The following is a 26607-nucleotide window of genomic DNA, read 5'->3' as shown; positions in this document are numbered from 1 at the left end:
TGGAGCATCAATCTTAAAACTTCCTAACCAAAAGAGAGGGGAAAAAGGCCCAGGCCCCAGTCAACTCATAAAACTTTATCATAAAAACTTTATAAAACTAATAAAAGAGCTACAGCCAATATTTCTCAAACTATTCTGTAAAGTGTTTGCAAAACCAGCCTTACACACACACAAACACAAAGAAAATTATAGAGAAATCTTCATGGTGAATACAGATACAAAAATTCAATAAAACTGAATTCAAGAACACACCAAAAAGACCATTTGACTATCGTCTAAAATCAAGTCAGTTTCATGACAGAGATGAAAAGGTTGTTTACCATATACAAATCAGTAATTATAATTGTACTTAAAGACAGAAGGCATATGATTTAAATAGTTGCAAAACCACCTTTTTCAAAACCCAATCTTCCCTCCTCATGATGAAAGCCTTACAAAGTTTAAGGATATAGTGAACATATATTAACATGCTAACGTGACGTACACCAAGCCTATAGCCAACATCATGCCAAATTTGGAGGAAAAAATATGAAGCAGTTCCACTACAGTTCCACTAAAATCAAAGGCAAAATAAAAATATCCAACTCTTCTTTCCTTCTTTTCAGAGTTTTGCATAAAGTCTTACCTAAATAATGTAAGAGAAAAAAATAAAAAGTCACACATAGGAAAACAAATTCAAGTATTATTTGCAAATGATGTGATTCTATACATTAAAGACCCTGACTCCACTAGAGAACTCACCCAGTTGAAAAGCATTTTCAACCTAGCAACAAGACACATTATTAACAGAACAATCAGGAGCCTTCCTATAGGCCAAGGGCAAGCACAATGAAAATGAAAGGACAGAATCGATCCTCTAACCAGTCGCTTAAAAAACATAATGTGGAATAAACCCAACAAAGGTAATAAAAGATCTGTACAATGAAAACTTTAAAACACTGAAGAAGGAAATAGAGAAAAATAACAGAGCATAGAACGACCTCCCGTGTTCACGGATGGGCAAAATAACTGTAAATAATGGCCAGCCTACCAAATAAAATACAAAGATTCAATACGATTTCAGAACTGCAATGCTATTCTTCACAGATGCAGAAAAAAATCTAAAAATTCATGTGTAGACACAAAATATCCCACACACCAAATAAATCCTGGGCAAAAAGAATAAAATAGTGCTAGAGTCATTATCATACCTGTAGTATACTACAGAGCCATAGTGACCAAAAAAAAAAAAAAAAAAAAAAAAACAACAACAACAACAACAACAAAACCTAGTACTGGCACAGAAATGGCAGCGGCTGAATAGAATAGAATAGAATAGAATAGAATAGAATAGAATAGAATAGAATAGAATAGAATAGAATAGAATAGAGGGTTCAAATATAAACCCATGAAACTAAAGTCATATTTTAAAAACGAAAAGAGGACCCGGTTATAAGCCCACACTCCTGTAGCCACCAGATTTTTCACAACGATGCCAACAATGCATACTAAAGAGACAGCATCTTCGATACATGAAGTCTGAATTGAATAGCCACGCACAGAAAGATGAACCTTCTTGACCTTTACCTCTCCGCATGCATCCTTGTGGTGTGGATCAGGTCTCCTTCACTTTTAAGTGCAAGCCGACATTAAAATTAGAAATATAAGGGTCCATATCTCAGTATGCCTTTAACTCTCAGCTTGAACATGGTTTTTGTGAAATAAATCCTTTTTCTTAAACATGTCCATTGTTAGTGAAAGATAGAGAGAAAAAGAGCGAGCTGCCCACGTGTTGGAAAACCGAAGGGGCTTGCGTGGGAGGATGTGTAGCAGACACGGGATGCAAGGGCCGGGGGAAGAAAATCACTAAGGGTGATGACAAACTAGCTTCAAGAAGCTGAAGCACTAGCGTGGGTTTTGAAGAAATCTTGATAGTAAGGGAGATATGCTATAGGACCTGAGCAAGGCAGAGGTAGGGACGAAAGCTGGCTCGGGACCCCCTGCATGGATGCGGTAATTAAACCATGTTAGTAGTACTTCCGGGTTACAGACATGAGAAAATGAAAGAAAGAAACATTTCACTCGGTCTCGGTAGGTGTGGTGTGACGAAACAGAGATGCTCACGGGTGCAGGATGCAGAGAAAGTGACTGCTGTGTCTCGGTTCCTCCTGTGTCCACTTAAGCACATCGCCGGTCTCTGGAATGAAATATTTCAGTTCAGACTCTCAGCCCCATTGGTCCTAAGCCTGTAGGGAGAAAACCAAAGCCTTTATAAACTGCTGGGCGGGGGATGGGAGGTGAAATAGGGTTGCGCGCCATTCCTCCCCAGAAGCTGAATGGTCTCTATGATGTCATCACATTAAGAAATGGGTACCTTCAAGGCAGGGGTGCCTGCTCCTGCTTGTAGCATCCTAAAGTTTGGTGTCCATGGGCAGATGGTGTCGTTCTGAGATGTCTGGCAAACAGCTGCTGTGCGGTGCTGAGCGGCGCGACGCTGTGTTGTGCTGTGCTAAAGGTCCAGCCTTTAGCACTGTCTTCGCATCATATAAACATTCACATCTACCCATACATAGGTACCCATACATGCATCATAGGTTGCATGGCTCTTATGAATAGGTAATACTTGATTTGCTAAGTAAGCTCAGCCTGGACTTGGGAGCACTCTGATCTTTTGATCCCTGTGTGAGGGAAGTATGATCCCGAACTGCAAGAACAACTGGGGTTCCCTGGACCATGTGGTCCCAGGCTTCCACCCTTGGCCACCACCTGGGCTTCATGGTGTTTCTTTCCAAAGCGCCCTGTTTGATGTCCTGAGAAGACAGTTGTCCATCCTCTCTGCTGTTTGCTATGCAGAATCCTCTATGATGATGAGTTTTGGCCAACATCTCCACGGCCTGCATCCTTTTCCTCTTTAGGAGCTGGGACTTGGCTTCTGCCAGCAGATTTTGCCCCATAACCTTTGCTTTCCCCTGCAGAAAAACATTTTCCAATAATTGAGTCTGTGTTTTTCTGCCTTTGGAGGCTTTCACGGCTTCTGCTTCGTCACGGTCTGAAGGCACTGGCTTCGGCTCCTCTCCAGCCCGCTGCTCTCCAACTAATAGGGGGCACGCTATCTGGACTGAATATCGAGAATAAGGCTTGATCTTCTTGCCCTGCAGAAAGGTGTTCTCTTCTAGAGCAAGACATCCGCAGTACCTAAAAGGTCCTTGTGAGTGTGTGAGTCCTGAGTTGTCTCCTCCTCCCAGACGGCCCCTCCTCAGCTCCTCCAGGATCTTTGGTTGCGGTTGCTGGTGTTTCTTGCTTGGGTGTTCGGTGTTCATAACCACCTCTTGCTTCTGCAACTGTCTGATGTCTAGTAGGACGGAGGCTTTTTCTGTTTGCTTTCTAGCCTTACTAAGCAGCTCCATTGTCCTCCTTTTCCCCTGGGCCTCCCCTGCTGTTGTGTCAGGGCTGTTCTTGAGCAAGCCAGTGGGTCCAACCAACGTCTGCCTGTGTTCTGGGCCTTCAGCAGCATTGGCCTGAAAGACCCTTTTGGAGATTATAGACAAGTTTAATTTAGGGTCAGGGGCAAGGCCCTTGCTAGCACAGCTCGTAAGGTGCGGGAGTCGGTCCGGTTTCCTCTTGCCATGAGAAGTTCTAGGCAGCTCTGCCAGGCTATGCTGCTGATCACCCAGATCCTGTCTGCTTCCTGGCATAGCCCTGAGGTCTTTAAACCCATGGGTTACCGACTTAGACCTAATGGCCAGCCTAGAGGCTTGTTCCGGTGATCTTCCATTGTTCTCAATAAATTGTAGTCTCCTACTTTTCAGAAAGAGGGAGTCCAGCCTTTGGGAAGACATGTCCTCTTGCAACAGGGCTTTACCCTCCTAGGCCCTACCCTGAGGTCAATAGACCTCTTCTAGCTACTCTATCTTTCACACACACACACACACACACACTCACACACACACACTCTCATATATTCTCCTCTCTCTCTCACACACACACACTTTCACACACTATCTCTTTCTCATTCACTCTCCTCTCTCTCTCTCTCTCCTCTCTCTCTCTAATAAAATTCCAACTCCAATACAAGCAGATACTCTGTACAGCTCCTCCAACCTCTAGCACCCAGACTGTACTGTTTCCCTACAGTAATTATGATTGTATGAGTCCTGTGTTGTCTCCTCCTCCCAGACGGCCCCTCCTCAGCTCCTCCAGGATCTTTGGTTGCGGTTGCTGATGTTTCTTTCTTGGGTGTTTGGTGTTCATAACCACCTCTTGCTTCTGGAACTGTCTGGTGTCTAGTAGGACTGAGGCTTTCTGTTTGCTTTCTAGAGGTTTGAGGACTGAAAAGTGCCCTCTGTGCATCACAGTTAAGAATGTTGGGGTGGGTCCCTCTAGCTACCTGTCTCTTTATGATGCACTGGGCGTGGCTAGAGGGAAGATGGCTGTAACTCAGACTGGGCCCTAAATATTCTGGTCTGTGGCCACTGTCATTCCAGATGTTAGGAATGGTAGCATCTAGGGACACCACAGAAGGAAGGGCACAGGCATGTTAGCAGTGGGTGAGAGGTGGCCTGGGAAAGACAGTCGGGGACTAGGAGAAGAGGTCTCTAGAGAGTCAGAGGGTCCATGGGCCAACTTCCTGAGGCTTGCTTGTCATCCAGCTTCTGTCCCACGTCCTCCAGCTTCAGAGCTCCCTATCAAGGAATAAAACAATATTCACATCAGAGAATTAAAAGGCCTGGCTTATTCTAGAATCAAATACAAAGGACCATGGTCCAGAAACATCAATTTTGGGTTCCCCAAATACCATATTCCAATGGAGTAGCCATTTCATGATGTTTTTATAGAAACAGAACAAAAATGATCAGAAGATAAGACACTCCTCAAACACATTGATAGAAAGAGCAGATAGGCAGACTATAGCAAAAAAGAGGAATCTCTGCCCCAAGCCTCCAGATGCTGTATGATATTAGCTTCAGGGTTAGAGGAACCCAGTTACCTGCTAAGTTAATCGCTATGAAAATTCACTTGATAGTCGCATGTTCAGACAAGACACATAGCTGGGCAAGTAATGGTTAATGAGAGGCTAAAGATAGCCCCCCAAAATGAACTGCAATTAGGTTCTGGATCTGCTGTAGGGGTGATGCTAAGATCCTGTTCCCCAGGTGGTTCTTGATCTATCAGTAAAGATGCTACAGGCCAATTACTGGGTAGAAGGAAGAGACAGGGCTTCCAGGTTCCCACAGGTGAGCTAGCAGACCCAGGGAGAGAGGAAAGGAGGTTTTCACCATGCTTCAGAGGGAGAAAGGCCAACCAGTCGTGTAAGATCTTGGATGGAGTGGCCAAGGCCACTTCTCCAGGAGGGATGTTGGAATGTCGAGCTAGGACTAAAGGTGACTGAAGCTGGGGCAGATTGAGAGGTGATGAAGTGAGAGTTTTGGGAAGGGCACACTAGCCACAGTAGACTGGAGGTGCCCAGCAATTGAGCTGATAAGGCAGATTGAAACTGACCAACATGTGTGTGTCTGTGTTTTTCATCTTTGGATCCAATATTCTCTGGGCAGGGGCTGGTAGTGTGGCTCTGTTCCCAAAGCATCGAAGCAGAGTAGCAAAAGCTATACCCGACAACCTGCAACACTCCAACCTCCTCGCTTCCAAAGTCACTCAGCCTTGTGGGAGGTTCTGTGTACACTAGCTTTGTTCCAGAGCTTTTGATCACACCTCAGTCCCTACACTGGGTCGGTGAAGACTGTACTATGTGCATTGCCTCAGGGCACATCCAGTATACCTGACCATAGTATACTAAAATTGTTTTGCTGACAAAATTCCCAGCTTCTTGAAGGATCTGATCGCTGTGGAGCTTGACACAGTGCAAAGACAGAAGCATGTGATGAGTCACCCAGGCATTACCATGCTAAGCACACTGATGGTACAGCAGGAATGCATTCAGTCATGCCAACTTTCCTGGAGGTATTGTATTAATGGAGAGGGGAGAAAGACTTAGACACATATATGTAAACTCAGTAAACAAGCTCTGGAGTAGAGGATTTCTTCCATGGCCATAGAGTAAGCTGCAGAGAAAGAACATGACATGAACAAACAAGGAGGGGATGATTCTTGGTGCTCTGTGTTTGAGAGCTGTCAATTCATTGTAGGAAGCCTGGGTAATGAGAGGAAGAAGCTCACACCTTGTGGCCAGGGAAAAAAAAGAGGCTAATGCCTCTTCCCCAGGCGACACTTTCTCTGTATTCACCAGGATTCTCCAGGTAAATGTTCTCCAGGAACAGAACTGATAGATTTATATATGTTACAAAGGGTACATATTAGCTTGGCTTACAGTAGATAGTCCATCAGTGGCTGACTGGACACTGCGGAGGCTGAGAACCCAGTAGTCACTCAGTTCATAGAGTAAGGTTCCTTGGGGGCTTCAATCTAGTACTGTAGGTCTAGAGAATCCTGGAAAGCCACTGGTCTTCAGTCCACATTGAAAGACCAGGAATCTGGGGACCAACCTCAGCAGAAAACAGTGGTAGGCTAACACATCAACTTAGTAGCCTCACTCACCAACAAGAGGTGGAGGCAGTTAGGAAAAGGCAAAAGGTTTTCTCTCCAACCTTCTTATAACCAGGTACCTCCACACGGTGCCTCTGTGAGAGGTCTTCCCTGTTCAGTCAACTCCTCCAGAAACTACCTAAAGCATCTTTGCCCCACAAGCCCCTCTCTCTTGCTTGATTCCAGATTCAATCAACTTGACACCAAGACTACGCATCTCTCCATCCTTTAGACTGAAGTTTAAGTTGACTCGGGAAGTAAAGGCTGATTCCAGACACGCCAGCTCATGACAGTTGGCACCCTCATGAACAATGCATTTCGGAACACAGCTTTGACCTTTTCCTTTAGTTCCCCGTTCTGTTCAAAACCAGCCATAGGTTTTGATGCTAAATAGGTTGGCCCTTTCTTCTCAGTAAATGATCCTCAGATCAGATCAGCCAGGAGTTTATGGCATACACAAGAATAGTGTTCTCATTGCTTCTAAGCCTTTTGGCTAAGATCAAGTGTAGGAATGATGTGCTCACTACAACAGATTCAAAAACACTTCTCAAGCAATTCAAACACATTCAAAACAGATGCTAACAAATGTGGGACTTTAATGTATGTGGTCATCAGGGCTGCCTCATTTTTATCCTAACCTTCTTATACTTTTATCAGGCATGTACTTGCTGTTTTATTTCCCACAGGATATGTTGTAGGGAATGGTTAGAGTCTATGTCCTGCCATCTGGATGGACTCCCTGCCCAGTGCTCATATTTTCACCGCTTTGGTTATAAGACAAAAGCTGGACCTAGTAAGTGGAAAGTGATCGCTAAATCTATCACATGACTAATTCCCACAGTTTCCTCTTCTGTCGACACTCACATACATTTCCACTTCTTTTGCTTCAAGCTACACAAACACCTCCTTTTCCAAGGCTCTCGCTATAGTTCTACTTTCTGATAAATTGCATACATGTAATGGGAGATATCCCATAAGACTCCTGATCGGCATGCCCCACAGCACTGGCAGCTGGGTAAGTACCGTGAAGAAGGGTGATACAGTTACTTTGCTCTCTAGGAATGAGGACATCCCTTGCCTTTCTCAGAGTGTCTTCCTGGCCACTTAGTGTGTAGTTGGGTTTCTATAGTCTCTACATTGGCATTCCAGAGATTAACAGCAGTAGGAACACGCACACCCTCAGGGACTGCTGCCTCCAGAGAAAAGAACTGACTCATCCACAGAAAGCACAGATGCAGCCTACGTAGCACCCAGCTGCAGCTCAGCTTAGCACCTTTCCTGGAGTCTGGAGACCTGCAGAAATGAGCACAGCACCCACTCAAGATGGTTCTTGAGGTCCGCTGAGGGGCTCTCTGGGAGTTATAACCAAGGACTAGACAGCTACAAGTGGGGTAGTCCCTCTCCGAGTGTGATTGACACTGTAAGACAGAGGCTCCCCTTCCCACCAGGTGAGAATGGGAGACAAAAAAGTGAACCACATAACTCGTTTCCCAAGTAAGGGTGCGTGCTGCCTGTCACATGTGTGGCCACTCTAGCTTCCCAGAACTGATAGTTAAAAAGTTAGGGTGGTAGATACAGAGTTGAAGTTTCCATCCTTAAAGTGCATGGCATTCAAGGAGACTGCTCCACAGTCTGGCCTGAGCTAACGAAATAACTAGAAAGGAGACAACACTAGAAATGGACACTGTTAATAACCTGCTGTGTTATTGGCTGTTTCTATTTCCTATCCCCTTTCCTAAAGCATGTGTCAGAAAGCCACTGGTGGCTATGGTCACAGAGAGTGACATGCACACATCAAGATGTCATGGAGAAACCAATCATTTTGTGAAACAGATAGATAGATAGATAGATAGATAGATAGATAGATAGATAGATAGATAGATAGATAGACAGATCAGTGGGTAGGTAGGTAGGTGGGTGGGTGGATGGACGGACGGACGGATGGACAGACAGATGGATAGATGACAGACAGGCAGGCAGATGGGCAAATAGACAGATTTATTTTTTTTTTTTGATACAGGGTTTCCTCTGTGTGGTCCTCTCTGAAGACCAGGCTGGCCTCAAACTCCCAGAGACCCAGCTGCCTCTGCATCCTGAGTGCTGTGTTTAAAAGCATGTGGCCCCAGGCCTGGCTCAATATATTTTAATACAAAGAAATTTTCTGTATTCCTCAAGCTATCATTGTGTTTGTTAAATACATAAATCTACCATGTGTTAAGCCAGCTACCTGTCTATTTTTGTCAGGTCTATAAAGCTGGATACTTGCTTAACGTTTAAACTGTAAATGCCATCCGTGAGGAGAACTGCTGTTAGAACATCGGCTACAGGACCAAGACTGTGAACCCATGAATGCTGTATTGTTGAAACTGATCAAAGGAATTACCATATCCTCCTTTGAGCACCATGTCAAGATTGTACCTTTTAGTTTAGCTTTTTGGATAAATTGTTCAACAAGAAAAACATGCAATTTCCTCCATTGCTCTAGGATCCAAGGGCACTGCCCTCTGCAGTGAGTTCCCGATCAGTTGGATAGATCTGTATTGCTCTTTCAGTTGGGATCTGTTCTCGAGATGAAAACAGCATGAAATCGGAGATTATCATATGTCAGCAACTTTTTCCTTTAGAGGAAAAGCTACTATGTTTCATTTTGATGACATCACTGAAACGTAAATTCTTATATCATTCTTATATTGAAAGTGTTTTGTTTGTTGGGTTTGCAGGTAGATGACAAGATGGGCATGTGTGGAAGAGTGTTGAAACTATTTATCCTAGGCTGGTCTTGAGGTAGAATCCTCCTTTCCTCAGGCTCCTGAGAGCCATACCCTTTTCCTTTTTTTTCTTATTTTTTTTTTAATTTTTATCATCATCTATCTATGATCCTTCCACTTTCAAGAAAGATTAGCCCAGCTTATTATAAAAAGGGACAGGTAGTATTAACTCTTCAGACCATTGAAAGAATGAAAGGTGAAAACCGAGTACTGAGAGAGGCAGACTGGGGAAACGGCTCCATCAGAAAGAAACGCAGCCATGATAAATGTTCCAGTGGTCAAGACAGGAAGTTCTGATGACTTTTGTTTTCTCAGATTCTAACTCATCTTACAGACAGTGTGGGTTATTTTCTGCAGATGGCTACAACCAATGTAGCAACTGCACTAAAGCAGTCTAGGAGAAATTATCATTGAAGTAGCATATCCCCTCCCTGAAAACAATATTTTAGCATATTAATTCTCGGTGTTTGTGCGAAGTAAACATTTTAACAGTCATGGTATGATTTACATTCTGCTTTTTTTCCTATGATGGATCATGATTCTTCAGGTTTCACCAATGACTGTATGTTGTTTACAGCAAATACAAAGGAAAAAACTGCCCATTCATACTACCTTGTTTTTTCTTAGCCATTTCTTTTTCTTTCTTTCTTTTCTTTCTTTCTTTCTTTATTTCTTCTTCTTCTCCTTCTTCTTTTCTTCTCCTTCTTCTTTTCTTCTTCTTCTTCTTTTCTTCTTCTTCCTCCTCCTCCTGCTTCTCCTCCTTCTTCTTGCTCCAGCCCCGCTCCTTCCTGGTGTGGAAGGCTTTAAGATTTATTTATTTTATGTATGTGAATACAATGTCACTCTCTTTAGACCCACCAGAAGAGAGCATCAGATCTCATTCTAGATGGTTGTGAGCCACCATGTGGTTGCTGGGATTTGAACTCTGGAAAAGCAGTCAGTACTCTTAACCACTGTCCTTCTCCAGTCCTTCTTAACCATTTCTGTTGGGCTGGTTTTGTATCTTATTTTTTCTATCGTTACTATTTTTAATTGATTTTTTTTAGGATTTCACATATAATGATTGTGTTTACCTCGTCCCTCTAGTTCTCCCAATTCTTCAAATGTGCAGCATCTTTCTCTTTAATTATAATTGCTATGGAGACATATATGGCTGACCTCTTAGGCCTGGCTAACCTGTCAGCAATCTTGTCTCTGGTGAAAAAATACTTCTCCCTCTTTCAGCAACCATGAATTGCATGTAGCTCTCCTTCCAAGGGTAAAGCCTTGTGAGATTTCACATACACCCCCATCCACTTTGGTGTGTCAAATGATGTCATTTGTTGGGTCTTATTTGGGCAACCACATTGCTGAGATTTCCTAGGTCTGCTTCCCTGTTGAATGTATAAGACACCATCTCAGAATAGATCCTCTGTGCTGTCCTGATCCTTTAGCTCTTACAATCTTCCATCTCCTCTTTCTTTCTTTTGTTTAAAGATTTATTTATCTATTATATGTAAGTACACTGTAGCTGTCTTCAAACACATCAGAAGAGGGCATCCGATCTCATTACAGATGGTTGTGAGCCACCATGTGGTTGCTGGGATTTGAACTCAGAACCTCTGGAAGAGCAATCAGTGTTCTTAACCACTGAACTATTTCACCAGGCCACAACCCCTCTTTCTATGATGTTTCTTTGAGTCTCGGGTGTAGGTGTGGTGTTGTAAATGTATAGACTGGGGCTGGGCACCTCACAGTCCATTGCCCTCTGCATTTTGACCATCCGTGATTTTCTGTAATGAACTCTGCTGCAAGAGGAGATTCTTAGATGGTGGTGTGTTGTTGTTGTTGTTGTTGTCTCCTGTACATTCTTCTTGGGATTTATAGGGCACTGCATGGCACATGGGTTGTCTGACAAGAGCTTGTGCTTGGGCCATCATCTCTGGCAGCAGGTGCCTATGCCAGCTGAAACAGCTGTCCAACCATTCTCCATCTTTGTGTATTCCTGAAACTAATTTTCTGTTAGAGGAACAGTTGGAAGCTTTTTTTTTTTATTTGATATAATTTATTTACATTTCAAATGATTTCCCTTTTCTAGCCCCCCCACTCCCCGAAAGTCCCGTAAGACCCCTTCTCTTCCCCTGTCCTCCCACCCACCCCTTCCCACTTCCCCATTCTGGTTTTGCCGAATACTGCTTCACTGAGTCTTTCCAGAACCAGGGGCCACTCCTCCTTTCTTCTTGTACCTCATTTGATGTGTGGATTATGTTTTGGGTATTCCAGTTTTCTAGGTTAATATCCACTTATTAGTGAGTGCATACCATGATTCACCTTTTGAGTCTGGGTTACCTCACTTAGTATGATATTCTCTAGCTCCATCCATTTGCCTAAGAATTTCATGAATTCATTGTTTCTAATGGCTGAATAGTACTCCATTGTGTAGATATACCACATTTTTTGCATCCACTCTTCTGTTGAGGGATACCTGGGTTCTTTCCAGCATCTGGCAATTATAAATAGGGCTGCTATGAACATAGTAGAACATGTATCCTTATTACATGGTGGGGAGTCTTCTGGGTATATGCCCAGGAGTGGTATAGCAGGATCTTCTGGAAGTGAGGTGCCCAGTTTTCGGAGGAACCGCCAGACTGATTTCCAGAGTGGTTGTACCAATTTGCAACCCCACCAGCAGTGGAGGAGTGTTCCTCTTTCTCCACACCCTCTCCAACACCTGCTGTCTCCTGAATTTTTAATCTTAGCCATTCTGACTGGTGTAAGATGAAATCTTAGGGTTGTTTTGATTTGCATTTCCCTAATGACTAATGAAGTTGAGCATTTTTTAAGATGCTTCTCCGCCATCCGAAGTTCTTCAGGTGAGAATTCTTTGTTTAACTCTGTACCCCATTTTTTAATAGGGTTGTTTGGTTTTCTGGAGTCTAACTTCTTGAGTTCTTTATTATATTGGATATTAGCCCTCTATCTGATGTAGGATTGGTGAAGATCTTTTCCCAATTTGTTGGTTGCCGATCTGTACTCTTGATGGTGTCCTTTGCCTTACAGAAACTTTGTAATTTTATGAGGTCCCATTTGTCAATTCTTGCTCTTAGCGCATACACTATTGGTGTTCTGTTCAGAAACTTTCTCCCTGTACCGATGTCCTCAAGGGTCTTCCCCAGTTTCTTTTCTATTAGCTTCAGAGTGTCTGGCTTTATGTGGAGGTCCTTGATCCATTTGGATTTGGGCTTAGTACAAGGAGACAAGGATGGATCAATTTGCATTCTTATGCTTGCTGACCTCCAGTTGAACCAGCACCATTTCTTGAAAAGGCTATTTTTTTTCCATTGGATGTTTTCAGCCTCTTTGTCGAGGATCAAGTGGCCATAGGTGTGTGGGTTCATTTCTGGATCTTCAATCCTGTTCCATTGATCCTCCTGCCTGTCACTGTACCAATACCATGCAGTTTTTAACACTATTGCTCTGTAGTATTGCTTGAGGTCAGGGATACTGATTCCCCCAGATTTTCTTTTGTTGCTGAGAATAATTTTAGCTATCCTGGGTTTTTTGTTGTTCCAGATGAATTTGATAATTGCTCTTTCTAACTCTGTGAAGAATTGAGTTGGGATTTTGATGGGTATTGCATTGAATCTGTATAGTGCTTTAGGCAAAATGGCCATTTTAACTATATTGATTCTACCGATCCATGAGCAGGGGAGGTTTTCCCATTTTTTGAGGTCTTCTTCCATTTCCTTCTTCAGAGTCTTGAAGTTCTTGTCATACAGATCTTTCACATGTTTGGTAAGAGTCACCCCAAGATACTTTATACTGTTTGTGGCTATTGTGAAGGGGGTCATTTCCCTAATTTCTTTCTCAGCCTGCTTATCCTTTGAGTATAGGAAGGCCACTGATTTGCTTGAGTTGATTTTATAACCTGCCACTTTGCTGAAGTTGTTTATCAGCTGTAGGAGCTCTCTAGTGGAGTTCTTTGGGTCACTTAGGTAGACTATCATGTCGTCTGCAAATAATGATAGTTTGACTTCCTCCTTTCCAATTTGTATCCCTTTGACCTCCTTATGTTGTCGAATTGCCTGAGCTAGTACCTCAAGTAAAATATTGAAAAGATAAGGAGAAAGGGGGCAGCCTTGTCTGGTCCCTGATTTCAGTGGGATTGCTTCAAGTTTCTCTCCATTTAGTTTGATGCTGGCTACCGGTTTGCTGTATATTGCTTTTACTATGTTTAGGTATGGGCCTTGAATTCCTGTTCTCTCCAAGACTTTAAGCATGAAAGGATGCTGACTTTTGTCAAATGCTTTTTCAGCATCCAATGAAATGACCATGTGGTTTTGTTCTTTGAGTTTGTTTATGTAGTGGATTGTATTGATGGATTTCCGTATATTGAACCAACCCTGCATTCCCGGGATAAAGCCTACTTGATCATGGTGGATAATCGTTTTGATGTGTTCTTGGATTCGGTTGGCAAGAATTTTATTGAGTATTTTTGCATCGATGTTCATAAGGGAAATTGGTCTGAAGTTCTCTTTCTTTGTTGGATCTTTTTGTGGCTTTGGTATCAGCGTAATTGTGGCTTCGTAGAAGGAATTGGGTAGTGTTCCTTCTGTTTCTATTTTGTGGAATAGTTTGAAGAGTATTGGTGTTAACTCTTCTTTGAAGGTCTGGTAGAATTCTGCACTGAAGCCATCTGGTCCTGTGCTTTTTTTTTGGTTGGAAGACTTTCTATGACTCCTTCTATTTCTTTAGGCATTATGGGACTGTTTAGATGGTCTAGTTGGTCCTGATTTAATTTTAGTATTTGGTATCTGTCAAGGAAATTGTCCATTTCCTCCAGATTCTCCAGTTGTGTTGAGTATAGGCTCTTGTAGTAGGATCTGACGATTTTTTGGATTTCCTCAGTTTCCGTTGTTATATCTCCCTTTTCATTTCTAAGTTTGTTAATTTGGATACTTTCTCTGTGCCCTTTGGTCAGTCTGGCTAAGGATTTATCTATCTTGTTGATTTTCTCAAAGAACCAGCTCCTGGTTTTGTTGATTTTTTGTATGGTTCTCTTTGTTTCTACTTGATTGATTTCGGCCCTGAGTTTGATGATTTCCTGCCTTCTACTCCTCCTGGGTGAAATAGCTTCTTTTTGTTCTAGGGCTTTCAGGTTTGTCATTAAGTTGGTAATGTATGCTCTCTCCATTTTCTTTTTGGAGGCACTCAGGGCTATGAGTTTTCCTCTTAGCACTGCTTTCATTGTGTCCCATAGATTTGGGTATGTTGTGTTTTCATTTTCATTGTGTTCTAAAAAGTCTTTAATTTCTTTCTTTATTTCTTCCTTGACCAAGGTATCATTGAGTAGAGTATTGTTCAGTTTCCACGTGTATGTGGGTTTTCTGTTGTTTCTGTTGCTATTGAAGACCAATTTTACTCCATAGTGATCAGATAGGAGGCATGGGATTAGTTCTATCTTCTTATATTTGTTGAGGTCTGTCTTGTGACCAATTATATGGTCGATTTTGGAGAAGGTACCATGAGGTGCTGAGAAAAAGGTATATTCTTTTGTTTTAGGATAGAATGTTCTATAGATATCTGTTAAATCTAATTGGTCCAAAGCTTCAATTAGTTTCATTGTGTCCCTGTTTAGTTTCTGTTTTCCTGATCGGTCCATTGAGGAAAGTGCAGTGTTGAAGTCACCCACAATTATTGTATTAGGTGCAATGTGTGCTTTTAGTTTTAATAAAGTTTCTTTTACGAAAGAGGGTGCCCTTGCATTTGGGGCATAGATGTTCAGGATTGACAGTTCTTCTTTTTGTATTTTTCCTTTGACCAGCAAGAAGTGTCCCTCAGGGTCTCTTTTGATGACTTTGGGTTGAAAGTCAATTTTATCTGATATTAAAATGGCTATTCCAGCTTGTTTCCTGAGACCATTTGCTTGTAAAATTGTCTTCCAGCCTTTTACTCTAAGGTAGTGTTTGTCTTTGACCCTGAGGTGTGTTTCCTGTAAGCAGCAAAATGTAGGGTCCTGTTTACGTATCCATTCAGTTAGTCTGTGTCTTTTTATTGGGGCATTAAGTCCATTGATGTTAAGAGATATTAAGGAATAGTGATTGTTACTTCCTATCATTTTTGATGTTATTTTTTAAATTTGAATGCTTAACTTCTTTTGGGTTTGATGAAAGGTTACTATCTTGCTTTTTCCAGGGTGAAGTTTCCCTCCTTGTATTGGTGTTGTCCTCCTATTATCCTTTTTAGGGCTGGGTTTGTCGATAGATATTGGGTAAACTTGGTTTTGTCATGAAATATCTTAGTTTCTCCCTCTATGGTGATTGAGAGTTTTGCTGGATATAGTAGTTTTGGTTGGCATTTGTCTTCTCTTAGAGTCTGCATGAGATCTGCCCAGGACCTTCTAGCCTTCATAGTCTCAGGTGAAAAGTCTGCTGTGATTCTGATAGGTCTTCCTTTATATGTTACTTGGCCTTTTTCTCTTACCGCCTTTAGTATTCTTTCTTTCTTTAGAACATTTGGTGTTTTATTATGTGACGGGAAGTATTTCTGTTCTGGTCCAGTCTGTTTGGAGTTCTGTAGGCTTCTTATATATTCATGGGCATCTCTCTCGCTTTAGGTTAGGGAAGTTTTCTTCCATAATTTTATTGAAGATATTTGCTGGCCCTTTAAGTTGTAAATCTTCACTCTCATCTATGCCTATAATCCTTAGGTTTGGTCTTCTCATTGTGTCCTGGATTTCCTGGATATTTTGGGTTACAAGCTTTTTGCATTTTGCATTTTCTTTAACTGTTGCGTCCATGGTTTCTATGGAATCTTCAGCATCTGAGATTCTTTCTTCTATCTCTTGTATTCTGTTGTTGATATTTGCATCTCTGTCCCCTGATTTCTTCCCAAGGCTTTCTATCTCCAAAGTTGTCTCCCTTTGAGTTTTCTTAGTTGTTTCTACTTCTGATTTTAGATCCTGGAAGGTTTTGCTTAGCTCCTTCACTTGCTTGTTTGTGCTTTCCTGTAATTCTTTAAGAGATTTTTGTGTTTCCTCTTTCATGACCTCAGCCTGTTGACCAAAGTTCTCCTGTATTTCTTTAAGAGATTTTTGTGTTTCGTCTTTCATGACCTCAGCCTGTTGACCAAAGTTCTCCTGTATTTCTTTAAGTGTTTTTTGCATTTCCTCCTTGTTGGCTTTTGTATTTTCCTGGATTTCTTTCAATGATTTTTGTGTTTCCCTTGCAAGGGCTTCTAACTTTTGATCCATTTTCTCCTGAATTTCTTTCAGTATGTCCTTCATGTGTTCCTGTACCAGCATCATGACCAGTGATTTTAAATCCAAATCTTGTTTTACTGGTGTGATAGGGTATCCAGGACATGTTGGTAGAGGAGAATTGGGTTCAGGTGTTGCCATATTGCCTTGATTTCTGTTAGTGACGTTCCTGCGTTTGCCTTTTTCCATCTAGTTCTCACTGGTATTAGTTTGTCTTGTCAGTGCTGGACTCACCAGTGCAAGCTGCCCCTTCCCAGTTGGCCTCTGGTGCACAGCTTACCTCCTGCACTGCTTTTAGACAGGGTGCTGCTGCCCAGGCTGTTCAGATCCCAAAGCAGGCACCCAAAGGCTCCCGCTGGGGCCCGCTGGATTCACTGGAGCACACTGACTTCTCCCAGCTGGCCGCCCGGAAGCCCAGCTAGCCTCTTGCAGGACTTGGAGATGTGGTGCTGCCGCCCAGGCTGATCTGGATCCGGAAGCGGAGAGAGTAGAGCTGAGGGCTTCCGCCTGAGGCCTTGCCCCAGATTGTGTCTGTGGACCAGATGGAGCCTGTGTGCACCCCCAGGGAGTGCCGACGGTGTAGGCTGCTGGGACCTCCCCTGTGTTCCGCTCACTCCGCTGGGCAGCCGATCCGCCAACCGGGCTGGCGCACACAAGGTTAGCCTGGCCGCCCAGTCCCTGAGTCCAGGCAAAAGCCTGGGAGGCCAAGGTCCGAGCAAAGTTCCCCTAGGGCTATGACTGTTAATTGGGTCCGCCAGGTGACCAGGATGGCGGGCATGCGCGCCCGCGCTCCCTGAAAGCACCGGGAGAGTCTGCTGTGCTAACAACCTCCTGGGCGGGTTGACTCACAGATGGCCCACCAAGCCGCCCAGTTCTTGGGGTCAGTCCTGTGCCTTTTGGGGCCTAGACCGCCGCTTTGTTAGCCTCAGGCTATGCCTGTTACAGGTCTGCCCTCCAGAGCTCTCTGTCGTCCTGCAGGCAAAATGGCGGCGCGCGCGCAGGCCTGGGCAAAAAGCCTCCTGGCTGGGTTGGCACCCCGATGGCCCCCTGACCAGCCCAGGGCCTGGGTGCAGGCCAACGCCCGTCGGGCTCAGACCACCGCCGAGCTGGCCTCGGATTATGTTTGTGTACCTCAGTCTGTCCGATCCCTGGAGTCCAAAACCAAGATGGATGGATGCACCTCTCCTGACTGGTGGGAGGCCGAGTTCTGAAGTGGCTTCCGTGCAGGAAAGGCGCCGCACAACTGCAGCTGCTTGCCGCCTGGCTGGTCAGCGAAGGTCAGTGGTCGTGGGCGCAGGGCCTAACTGGACCCTGTGTCGCCTTGGTTCCACTGCTGATGGCCCTTCAGCTAGACCAGTTGGAAGCTTTTATTCTCTCCTGTTCTGCCCATTGTCTTGCTTTCTGAGCAGGAGTTTCTCAATTTGTTATGGCCTAATTTGTCTTTTTTTTTTTTTTAACCCAAGGGGATGGATATAGAAATAGAGGCAGAGACAGGTATAGATAGATAGATAGATAGATAGATAGATAGATAGATAGACAGACAGATATCCCATGAACATGAGCATGGGCAGCCACAAATCCTGTGACACTCCTGTGTCCCCTTGAATGTGTGAGCTGGGCACAGGCAAGCAGAGGTCTGGGTGTGGGACCCAATCCCAGGATCTTACATGCTGTACTACTGAACCACAACTCTTCACACTGAAAGTGAAGAATTAACATTTGTTAATTGCTGGGTTTTAATTTTGATAACGTTTACAACATGTATCTGGTTGTCTTAGTCAGGGTTTCTATTCCTGCACAAACATCATGACCAAGAAGCAAGTTGGGGAGGAAAGGGTTAATTGAGCTTACACTTCCACACTGTTGTTCATCACCAAAGGAAGTCAGGACTGGAACTCAAGCAGGTCAGGAAGCAGGAGCTGATGTAGAGGCCATGGAGGGATGTTCCTTACTGGCTTGCTCCCCATGGCCTGCTCAGCTTGCTTTCTTATAGAACCCAGGACTACCAGCCCAGGGATAGTACCACCCACAATGGGCTGGGCCCTCTTCTCTTGATCACTAATTGAGAAAATGCCTTACAGCTGGATCTCATGGAGGCATTTCCTCACCTGAAGTTCCATTCTCTGTGATAACTCCAGCTTATGTCAAGTTGACACAAAATTAACCGGTACACCAATGTATTCCAAATATGTACCCCCAATTATTCTCTTTTTTTTAATTGGATATATTCTTTATTTACATTTCAAATGTTACCCCTTTTCCCAGTTTCCCTCCCATCCTGGATAGCCCCTATACAATTCTCTCTCCCCCTACTTCTATGAGGGTGTTCCTCCATCCACCCCACTCCCACCTACCCACCTTCAATTCCCCTACATTGGGTCATCTATCGAGCCTTCATAGAACCAAGAACCTCTCCTCCCATTGATGCCTGACAATGCAATCCTCTGCTACATATGCAGCTAGAGCCATGTGTACCTCTTGGTTGATGGCTTAGTCCCTGGGAGCTCTGGTTGGTTGATATTGTTCTTCTTCTATGGGGTTTCAAACCCCTTCAGCTCCTATAGTCCTTTCTCTAACTCCTTCTTTGGGGACCCCGCGCTCAGTTCAATGGTTGGCTGTGATTCAATGGTTGACTCTGTATTTGTAAGGCTCTGGCAGGGCCTCTCAGGAGAAAGTCATATCAGGTTCCTTTCAGCAAGCATTTCTTGGCATCCCCGATAGTGGTTTGGTGACTATATGAGAAGAATTGCCAAGTGGTACATACATCCCCTGGATGGCCTTTCCTTCAGTCTCTTCTCTGCATTTTATCTACATATTTGCTCCTTTGAATATTTTGTTCCCCTTCTCAGAAGAACCAAATCACCCACACTTTGGTCTTCCTTCTTCTTGAGCTTCATGTGGTCTGTGAATTGTATCTTGGGTGTTCAGAGCTTTTGAGCTAATATCCACTTATCAGTGAGTGCATACCCTGTGTGTTCTTTTGTGATTGGGTTACCTCATCCAGAATGATATTTTCTAATTCCACATCCATTTGCCTAAGAATTTCATGAAATCATCTTTCTTAATTTTTTAACTTTAATTTTTATTTTTTATTATATTCAACACAATATATATTTTATACCAATCATAAAAATAATGAACATTTTATTAAATGAACATAAAAAGATAAAGTCTTTTTGTCTTTTTGTTCATTATGTTTTTAGAAGCACTTACAATCTTGGCTCTTACTGTGGTAGAAACCCAAAATAAGAACAATTTTTAGACACTGGCATTCACTGTAATAAGGCTGTACTTCAATGTCCCTCACATGCCCAAAGGATTTTACCTCCATAGTAGCTGAGCTAAGAGTTGAAAGTTCTGCTGCACCAAGGAATGAAGTGTAGGCAGGAAATCTTGGATACAGATTTCTTGCTATGGTCAAAGTTTTTTAACTTGAGTGATTGTCATCATTCTCAGCCCACGGGGAACAGGTTACATTCATTTAAGAAATGGTGTGTGTATTAAGATGGTCTATCCATGAAGTCATTCATCAACTGTTTCAATGAACAGTGGTTCTGCTTGAAGGGTGACACAGACATTAGGTGAGGGTAAGAGTCTGGTTCATTGGCTGTGATGATTTTGAAAATCAGTCATCTCAGAAAAGGTAATTTATAAGGTCATCTTCAAAATTGACACAATAATTATTTATATCAAGCAAAACATTTAGTCTCACTCTTTGTTGTTCTCTTACAAGCCACCTCCCAAATTAATTGTCCAAGTTTCTTTTGGTTGTATAAATAATTTTGAAATATGTAAGCTGTTCTGAAAACCACAGTGTAGTGTAAAAACATCAAATAAACAAACCTACTAATAGAGGGGCTGAGATAGGAGAAGCTTGATTTCAAGGCCATTATGAGGTAGACAGCAAGACACTGTCCCCTACAAACAAGCAGAAAGTGTATATGGATTGAGCAATATTGGACATATCTCTCCAGTTACCAGATTAGAGAGACCACTGGGTGACAGCCAACAAATTTCTAATTCCTTATATTTTTAAATTTCAATTGATTGGGATATGTTGGTGATATTAATTTTCATATTAAGAGATACTAAGAAAAAGTGATTGATACTTCCTATTATTTTTGTTGTTAGAAGTGGAATTATGTTTGTGTGGGTTATTAAAGGTTACTTTAATTCTTTTTTTAGGGTGTAGTTTCCCTCCTTGTGTTGGTGTTTTCCATCTATTATCCTTTATAGGGCTGGATTTGTGGAAAGATATTGTGTAAACATGGTTTTGTCATGGAATATCTTGTTTTCTCTGTCTAGAGTAATTGAGAGTTTTGCTGGGAATAGCAGCCTGAGCTGGCATTTACGTTCTCTTAGGGACTGTATGACATCTGCCCAGGATCTTCCAGCTTTCATAGTCTCTGGTGAGAAGTCTGGTGTAATTCTGATAGGCTTGCCTTTATATGTTACTTGACCTTTTTCCCTTACTGCTTTTAATATTATTTCTTTGTTTCTTTAAGTTGGGTATTTTCACTCTCTTCTATACCTATTATCCTAAGATTTGGTCTTCTCATTGTGTCCTGGATTTCCTGGATGTTTGGGTTAGAAGCATTTTGCTTTTTGTGTTTTCTTTGACTATTATGCCAATGTTTTCCATGGTATCTTCTGCTCCTAAGATTTTCTCTTCTGTCTCTTGTATTCTGTTGCTGATGCTTGCATCTATGACTCCTGAACTCTTTCCTAGGTTTTCCAGCTCCAGCGTTGTCTCACTTTGTGATTTCTTTATTGTTTCTAGTTGCATTTTTAGATCCTGGATGGTTTTGTTCATTTCTTTCACCTGTTTGATTGTGTTTTCCAGTAATTCTTTAAGGGATTTTTGTGTTTCCTCTTTAAGGGCTTCCAGTTGTTTACCTGTGTTCTCCTGTATTTCTTTAAGGGAGTTATTTATGTCCTTCTTAAAGTCCTCCATCATCATCATGAGAAGCAATTTTAGATTCGAATCTCGCTTTTCTGGTGTGATGATGTATCCAGGACTTGCTATGGTGTGAGAACTGATGATGCCAAGTGACCTTGGTTTCTATTACTTATGTTCTTACGCTTGCCCCTGGACATTTGGTTATCTCTAGTGCTACCTGCCCTCGATATATCTGCCTGGAACCTTCCTGTTATCCTGGTTGTTTCAGAACTCCTTAGAGTCAAACTGTCTCTGTGATCCTGTGATTCTGGGATCCTGTGATCCTGAGATCCTGGGTGTATTCCTGGGAGTCAAGCTGCCTCTGGGACTGAGATCCTAGTGTGACCAAGTTCCTGGGATCCTGGGCTTGTAAAGATCCCAGACTGGCTGTGGAGTTTGCACCCAAGGTCTGCTCAGGGCACCAGCCCAGACAGACCAGAAGGACCCCTTGCCACTGGTCTGGTGGAATTCCTGAGTCCCTGGATCCTGCTGGTCCCAATAACTCCCAGTGTTGGGACAGATGTTGTGTCCTCCTCACCTGTGATCCTATGATCCTGAGGCATGTTAGAGTGCCTGGGAGTGGAGCTTCCTCTGGGTGTTGTGGGACTGCCAATTATTCTCTTATCCCCAACTCCTACCTTCATGATTTTATGTGTTTATGTGTGTCTGTCTGGCTGTCTGGCTGTGAGTATATAGCTGTGTGTATCTGTGTGTGTCTGTGAGTGTATATCTGTATGTGTCTGCAAGTGTGTGTGAGTATATGTATCTGTGTCTGTGAGTGTGTATGTGAGTGTGTCTGTCTGTGTGTCTGTGAGTGTGTCTGTGTCTGAGTGTATGTGTGTCTGTGTATCTGTAAGTGCATCTGTCATGTGTCTGTAGGTGTATATGTGTGTGTGTCTGTCACTGTGTCCATGAGTATGTGTGTGTGTGTGTCTCTGTGCATGTGATGAGCGTTGTGTGGATAAGCATTTGTCTATTTCGTTCACGTGTCTTGCTCAGGGTGGCTCACCCTCAGCCCCAGAGAAACATGGAGGAAGCTGCTAAGTGCAAGGTGAGTAACAGGGAGAGAAGCAAGATCCTCAAAAGTGAAGAGACCATCAATGAAGGGTTTGGTTCCTAGTTGCCCTGGTTAGGTGGTTTGTTTTGTTTTTTGTTTTGTTTTGTTTTGTTTTGTTTTTGGCAACTTGACCCAAGATAAAGTCATTTGAGAAGAGAGACTCTCAACCAAGAAAATGCCTTTATGAGATTGGCTTGTGGGCAAGCCCGTGGGTCACTCTCTTGACTGATAATCGAGGGGAAGGAGGTAAGCAAAGTTCCTCTGTGGTTGTGATTTCAGTTCCTGCTTCCAAGTTCCTTCCTTGAGTTCCTGCTCTGACTTCTCTTACTGAGGGACTGTAATCTGGACATGTAAACTGGAAATAAAGCCTTTCCACCCAAGTTTCTTTTGGTCACAGTGTTTTATCACAACCATAGAAACCTTAACTACGACCTAAGTGGTAACAGAGCCATCCTGTGAACAAATGGACCTGTGTTATGACCAAATGGAATTTCTAAATATTTCCAATTCTCTTGTAGAGAAGAGAAAGGTTAACACTCTCTTATTATTTGGGCTTTAAAATCTTCCAGACCAAGGGCTGGAGAGATGGAGAGCTGAGAGACCAAATGATATGCCAGACACACTTAGGGATTCCCCACTAAAGTCGGTCCAGAAACACCTGACAGCAGGATTGCAAAAGGCAAATGTGATTTAGTTCTATCATGTTACTATTACTCCAGTCAGATTAGTACCACTCACACAATGTGTTAGTAAATTAAGAAGGAGACAGAGTTCATCAAACTTAAAGAATATTTGAATCCTGGGACTGGGCTCCAGCTCTGTGTCTGAGGGGTACCCTATAAGCACAAGGTCCTGGATTCTCCAGCACTGAAAAACAAAGGCATGTGGCTGTATATATCAGCTGAGAATTGTGTCCTGCCTCACCACTGGAGTGCCTGGAGCACCGCCTACACAGTGCTCAGGAGAATGTCAGCGATGTTGGTCCAATCTGTGTTTTCCTTCACTGGACCAGAACTCGAAACGTCAGAATCTGGGACAAATGTAGTTCCTGGTCTCCTGTGTAACCAGGGCCCCAGCAACGGTGGAGAAGGCCTTCCCAGTGGTGATCCGTGATTCCTTGATGCTTTATTCAGAGTGATCCAGGGATTAAATACCTTTTGCAGAAAGGAGTGCCCAGGAAGGGAAGCTCATTGGTTGAATGCCTGGGACCCCAGGCACCTCATTAGCATGGAGAGCTCCAGGAGTTTAAGCTTTGTGACTGATTGCCATGGTCTTCTCAGTGGGGGTGTCGTGGTTATGTGTTGCAGAGCAGGTAGAGGTAGGTAGGAAATGGCTCCCCTCCTGCTGTTCTCACTCCTGAGACTCCAGGGCTTTGAGCTCATTCAACCTCACCACTCTTATGCGTGCCTCATAACAAGGTCCCACATGCCCTATACCTCATATGTCCTCATAACAAAAAAATAAAATGATCATTTTAATTGTTGCACATTGTATATACAACTCAAAACACCACATCACATTGTACCTGTGCTGGCTAGTTTTCATATCAAGTAGTTGACAAGCTAAAGTCATTTTGGCAGAGGGAACCTCAACAGCGAAAATGCTGCCATCAGATTGGACTGTGGGACAAGCCTGTGATGTATTTTCTTAATTGATGATTGATTGGAGGCGGGGGGGGGGGGGGGGGGGGAGGGGTTGCAAGCTCACTGTGGTCATTCCAATCCTGAACTGATGGTCCTGGATTCCATAAGAAAGCAGGCTGAGCCAGCTATGGGGACCAAGCCATGGAGACCAAGCCAGTAAGCAGGAAACACACACACACACACACACACACACACACACACACACACACACACACGCGGTCTCTGCTCTCATTCCTGCCCTGATGATGGATTTAAAAGCTATCAGAAGAAACCAACTCTTTCCTCTCCAAATTGCTTTTGGTCATGGTGTTTTATCACAGCAGTAGAAACCATAAGACAGTACCCCACCAATGCATCCAATATGTTGATTTAAAACATTTTAAAATTTTGGGTATCGATGCTGGTAGGACACTTGAACTTTCTAGTATGCTGGAAATGTCACAGGGTATAGATCCCTGAACTGGGGGGGGGGGGGGGGGGGGGGGAGTGCGGAGCAGGGGGAGAAGAGGGAGAGGGAGGGAGGGAGAGAGGGAGAGAGAGAGAGAGAGAGAGAGAGAGAGAGAGAGAGAGAGAGAGAGAGAGAGAGAGAGAGAGAGAGAGAGAGAGAGAGAGAGGGAGAGATTATATTCACGATTCCAGTGCTAATCTAAACCATACTATAAGGCAAAGTGAAGTGTTTTGTTTTGTTTTTTACCATTGGGATGCTGAATCGCTCTAGAACGTAGTCTTTCTTCTCTGGTCTGAGCATGAAATGCCTAGGAAAATGTTTAAATACTCAGGTTGGAAAGAGCCACACAGAAACGTTGCTCCGAGGTTGCCACGGAAGGAATCAATTGGCTACTGAAGTTGTAGGCCAATCAGAAGGCAGTTTGGCCACAGGCCAGTCCAGCTTGGACCAATGAGTAAACAAGATCTTGACTAACTTGTCCCAGGGCAAGGTGGGGGTTAGAGGGTAGCACCGCCGTATTCTGAAGCCCCTCCCCTTCTTGCGGAGAGTGAGGGTCCAGTGGCATATTAACAGAGAGACTGCAGAATCCTTAGGTCTTCAATCCGTACAGCACCTTCACGTTCTCCTGAATGGACCCTAAATGCCTTATCCGAGAGACCCGTGTATTCCTTACTTTGATAACCTCCTCCAGCAGGGGGCAGCACTTACCCAAGTACCGAGAGGACATCAAAATCTGCTCTGGAGTTTGAGGAACAACTTTCTTGATTCCATAAGAAAGTTACAGACAGAGAATGTCTATAACGAGAGATCTCCATCGTCTTCGTTGAGGTGCTGGCTCTTTCTAGGTTTAACTGTCCTGCTACAAAGGGGTGTGTGTCCTGAGGGAGTCGGGAAATTTGGCCTCCAGGAGTCTTCCCAATGAGAGTCCACAAAAGGAATCACACAGCATAAACCCCTAAGGGCACTCTGAACCTACAAAGTGCTTCCTGCACAACAGGCACCCACAACTCAGCAACCTTCAGTCCCTGCCATCCCCAGTTCAGACCCAAACCCACTAAACATCTGGATGGATCTAGGTCTCTCAACACCAGTCTCAACTTTGCTGTGATAACGCTAACCAACAGCTGTCGACAGCTAAGAGTTCCAAGCCTGAACTATCCAGACCTCATGTCTGTTCAGCGTGGCACCTATGTGGACCCGAGCTTTGAGGCTGAACCAACAGGAACTGGAATCCTAATTCTGATACGCATTACCCATATAAAACAAGAATAAAATTGCTACCTGCCAAGTGCTTCAAGTTTCAGGTGTATATAAATCATTGTTATAGCTTTTCTGCAGTCCCAGCATTGTCCATTGTCATCTAAATGAACACAATACCCAACACACCTACTGGCACACTTTAAGTCCACAGACACACTAGCTTCCTTCCAGATTTACCTTTGCTGGTTGTGATGGTTTGGATGTGAATGGCGCCCATAGGCTCGTGTATTTGAACGCTTAGTCAACTGGGAATGGTATTTGGAAAAGATTGGGAGGTGTGGCCTCATGGGGGTGGGCGTGGCTCTGTTGGTGGAGTGTGTCACTGAGGGTTTTGGACTTTAAGGTTTCAAAAGCCCAGGCGTAAACATCATCCTCCCTCTCCACCACCACCCCAAGTCTCTTCCTGTAGATAAGGACCTAGCTCTTCACAACTGCCGAAGCCCCCAACTCCCATGCTGGCTGCCATAACAGACCAAGCTTCTGAAACTATAAGCAAGCTCCAACTAAACACTTGCCTTCATAAAGAGTTGTCATGCTCATGGTGTCCCCTCACAGCAATAGGACAGTGACTAAGACACTAGCACACTCTGCTGCAGTCTCCACGTCGTCTGTCCCTCCTCTGTTTGCCTTGTCCCGTTTCTGTGCGTACACTTAGGTTTCCTTGGATTAACGTTTTCTCGGGTGTTTGTTTAGGTTCTCAAGGATGAAGACATTGGATGTAGGGAAGACTGGGCAC

At 43.6% G+C, this 26607-nt stretch overlaps 1 protein-coding gene across 1 annotated transcript; it reads right to left on the bottom strand.

The window, feature by feature from the left end:
- Positions 1-2525: 2525 nt before the first annotated feature.
- Positions 2526-3818, bottom strand: LOC127668845 (protein Tex24-like). Its single transcript, XM_052162654.1, has one exon. It carries the CDS (start codon positions 3816-3818, stop codon positions 2586-2588), a length of 1233 nt encoding a protein of 410 aa, XP_052018614.1. The 3' UTR covers positions 2526-2585.
- Between the last annotated feature and the right edge of the window lie 22789 nt (positions 3819-26607).

The sequence above is a fragment of the Apodemus sylvaticus genome, chromosome 18 (genome assembly GCF_947179515.1).
Source record: "Apodemus sylvaticus chromosome 18, mApoSyl1.1, whole genome shotgun sequence".
NCBI lineage: Eukaryota > Metazoa > Chordata > Mammalia > Rodentia > Muridae > Apodemus > Apodemus sylvaticus.
This window is presented reverse-complemented; position numbering and strand designations above follow the sequence as displayed.

What these genes read in the sequence shown, in the direction of transcription:
- LOC127668845 (XM_052162654.1), bottom strand. Translation starts at nt 3,818, where the DNA reads ATGTCTTCCCAAAGGCTGGACTCCCTCTTTCTGAAAAGTAGGAGACTA.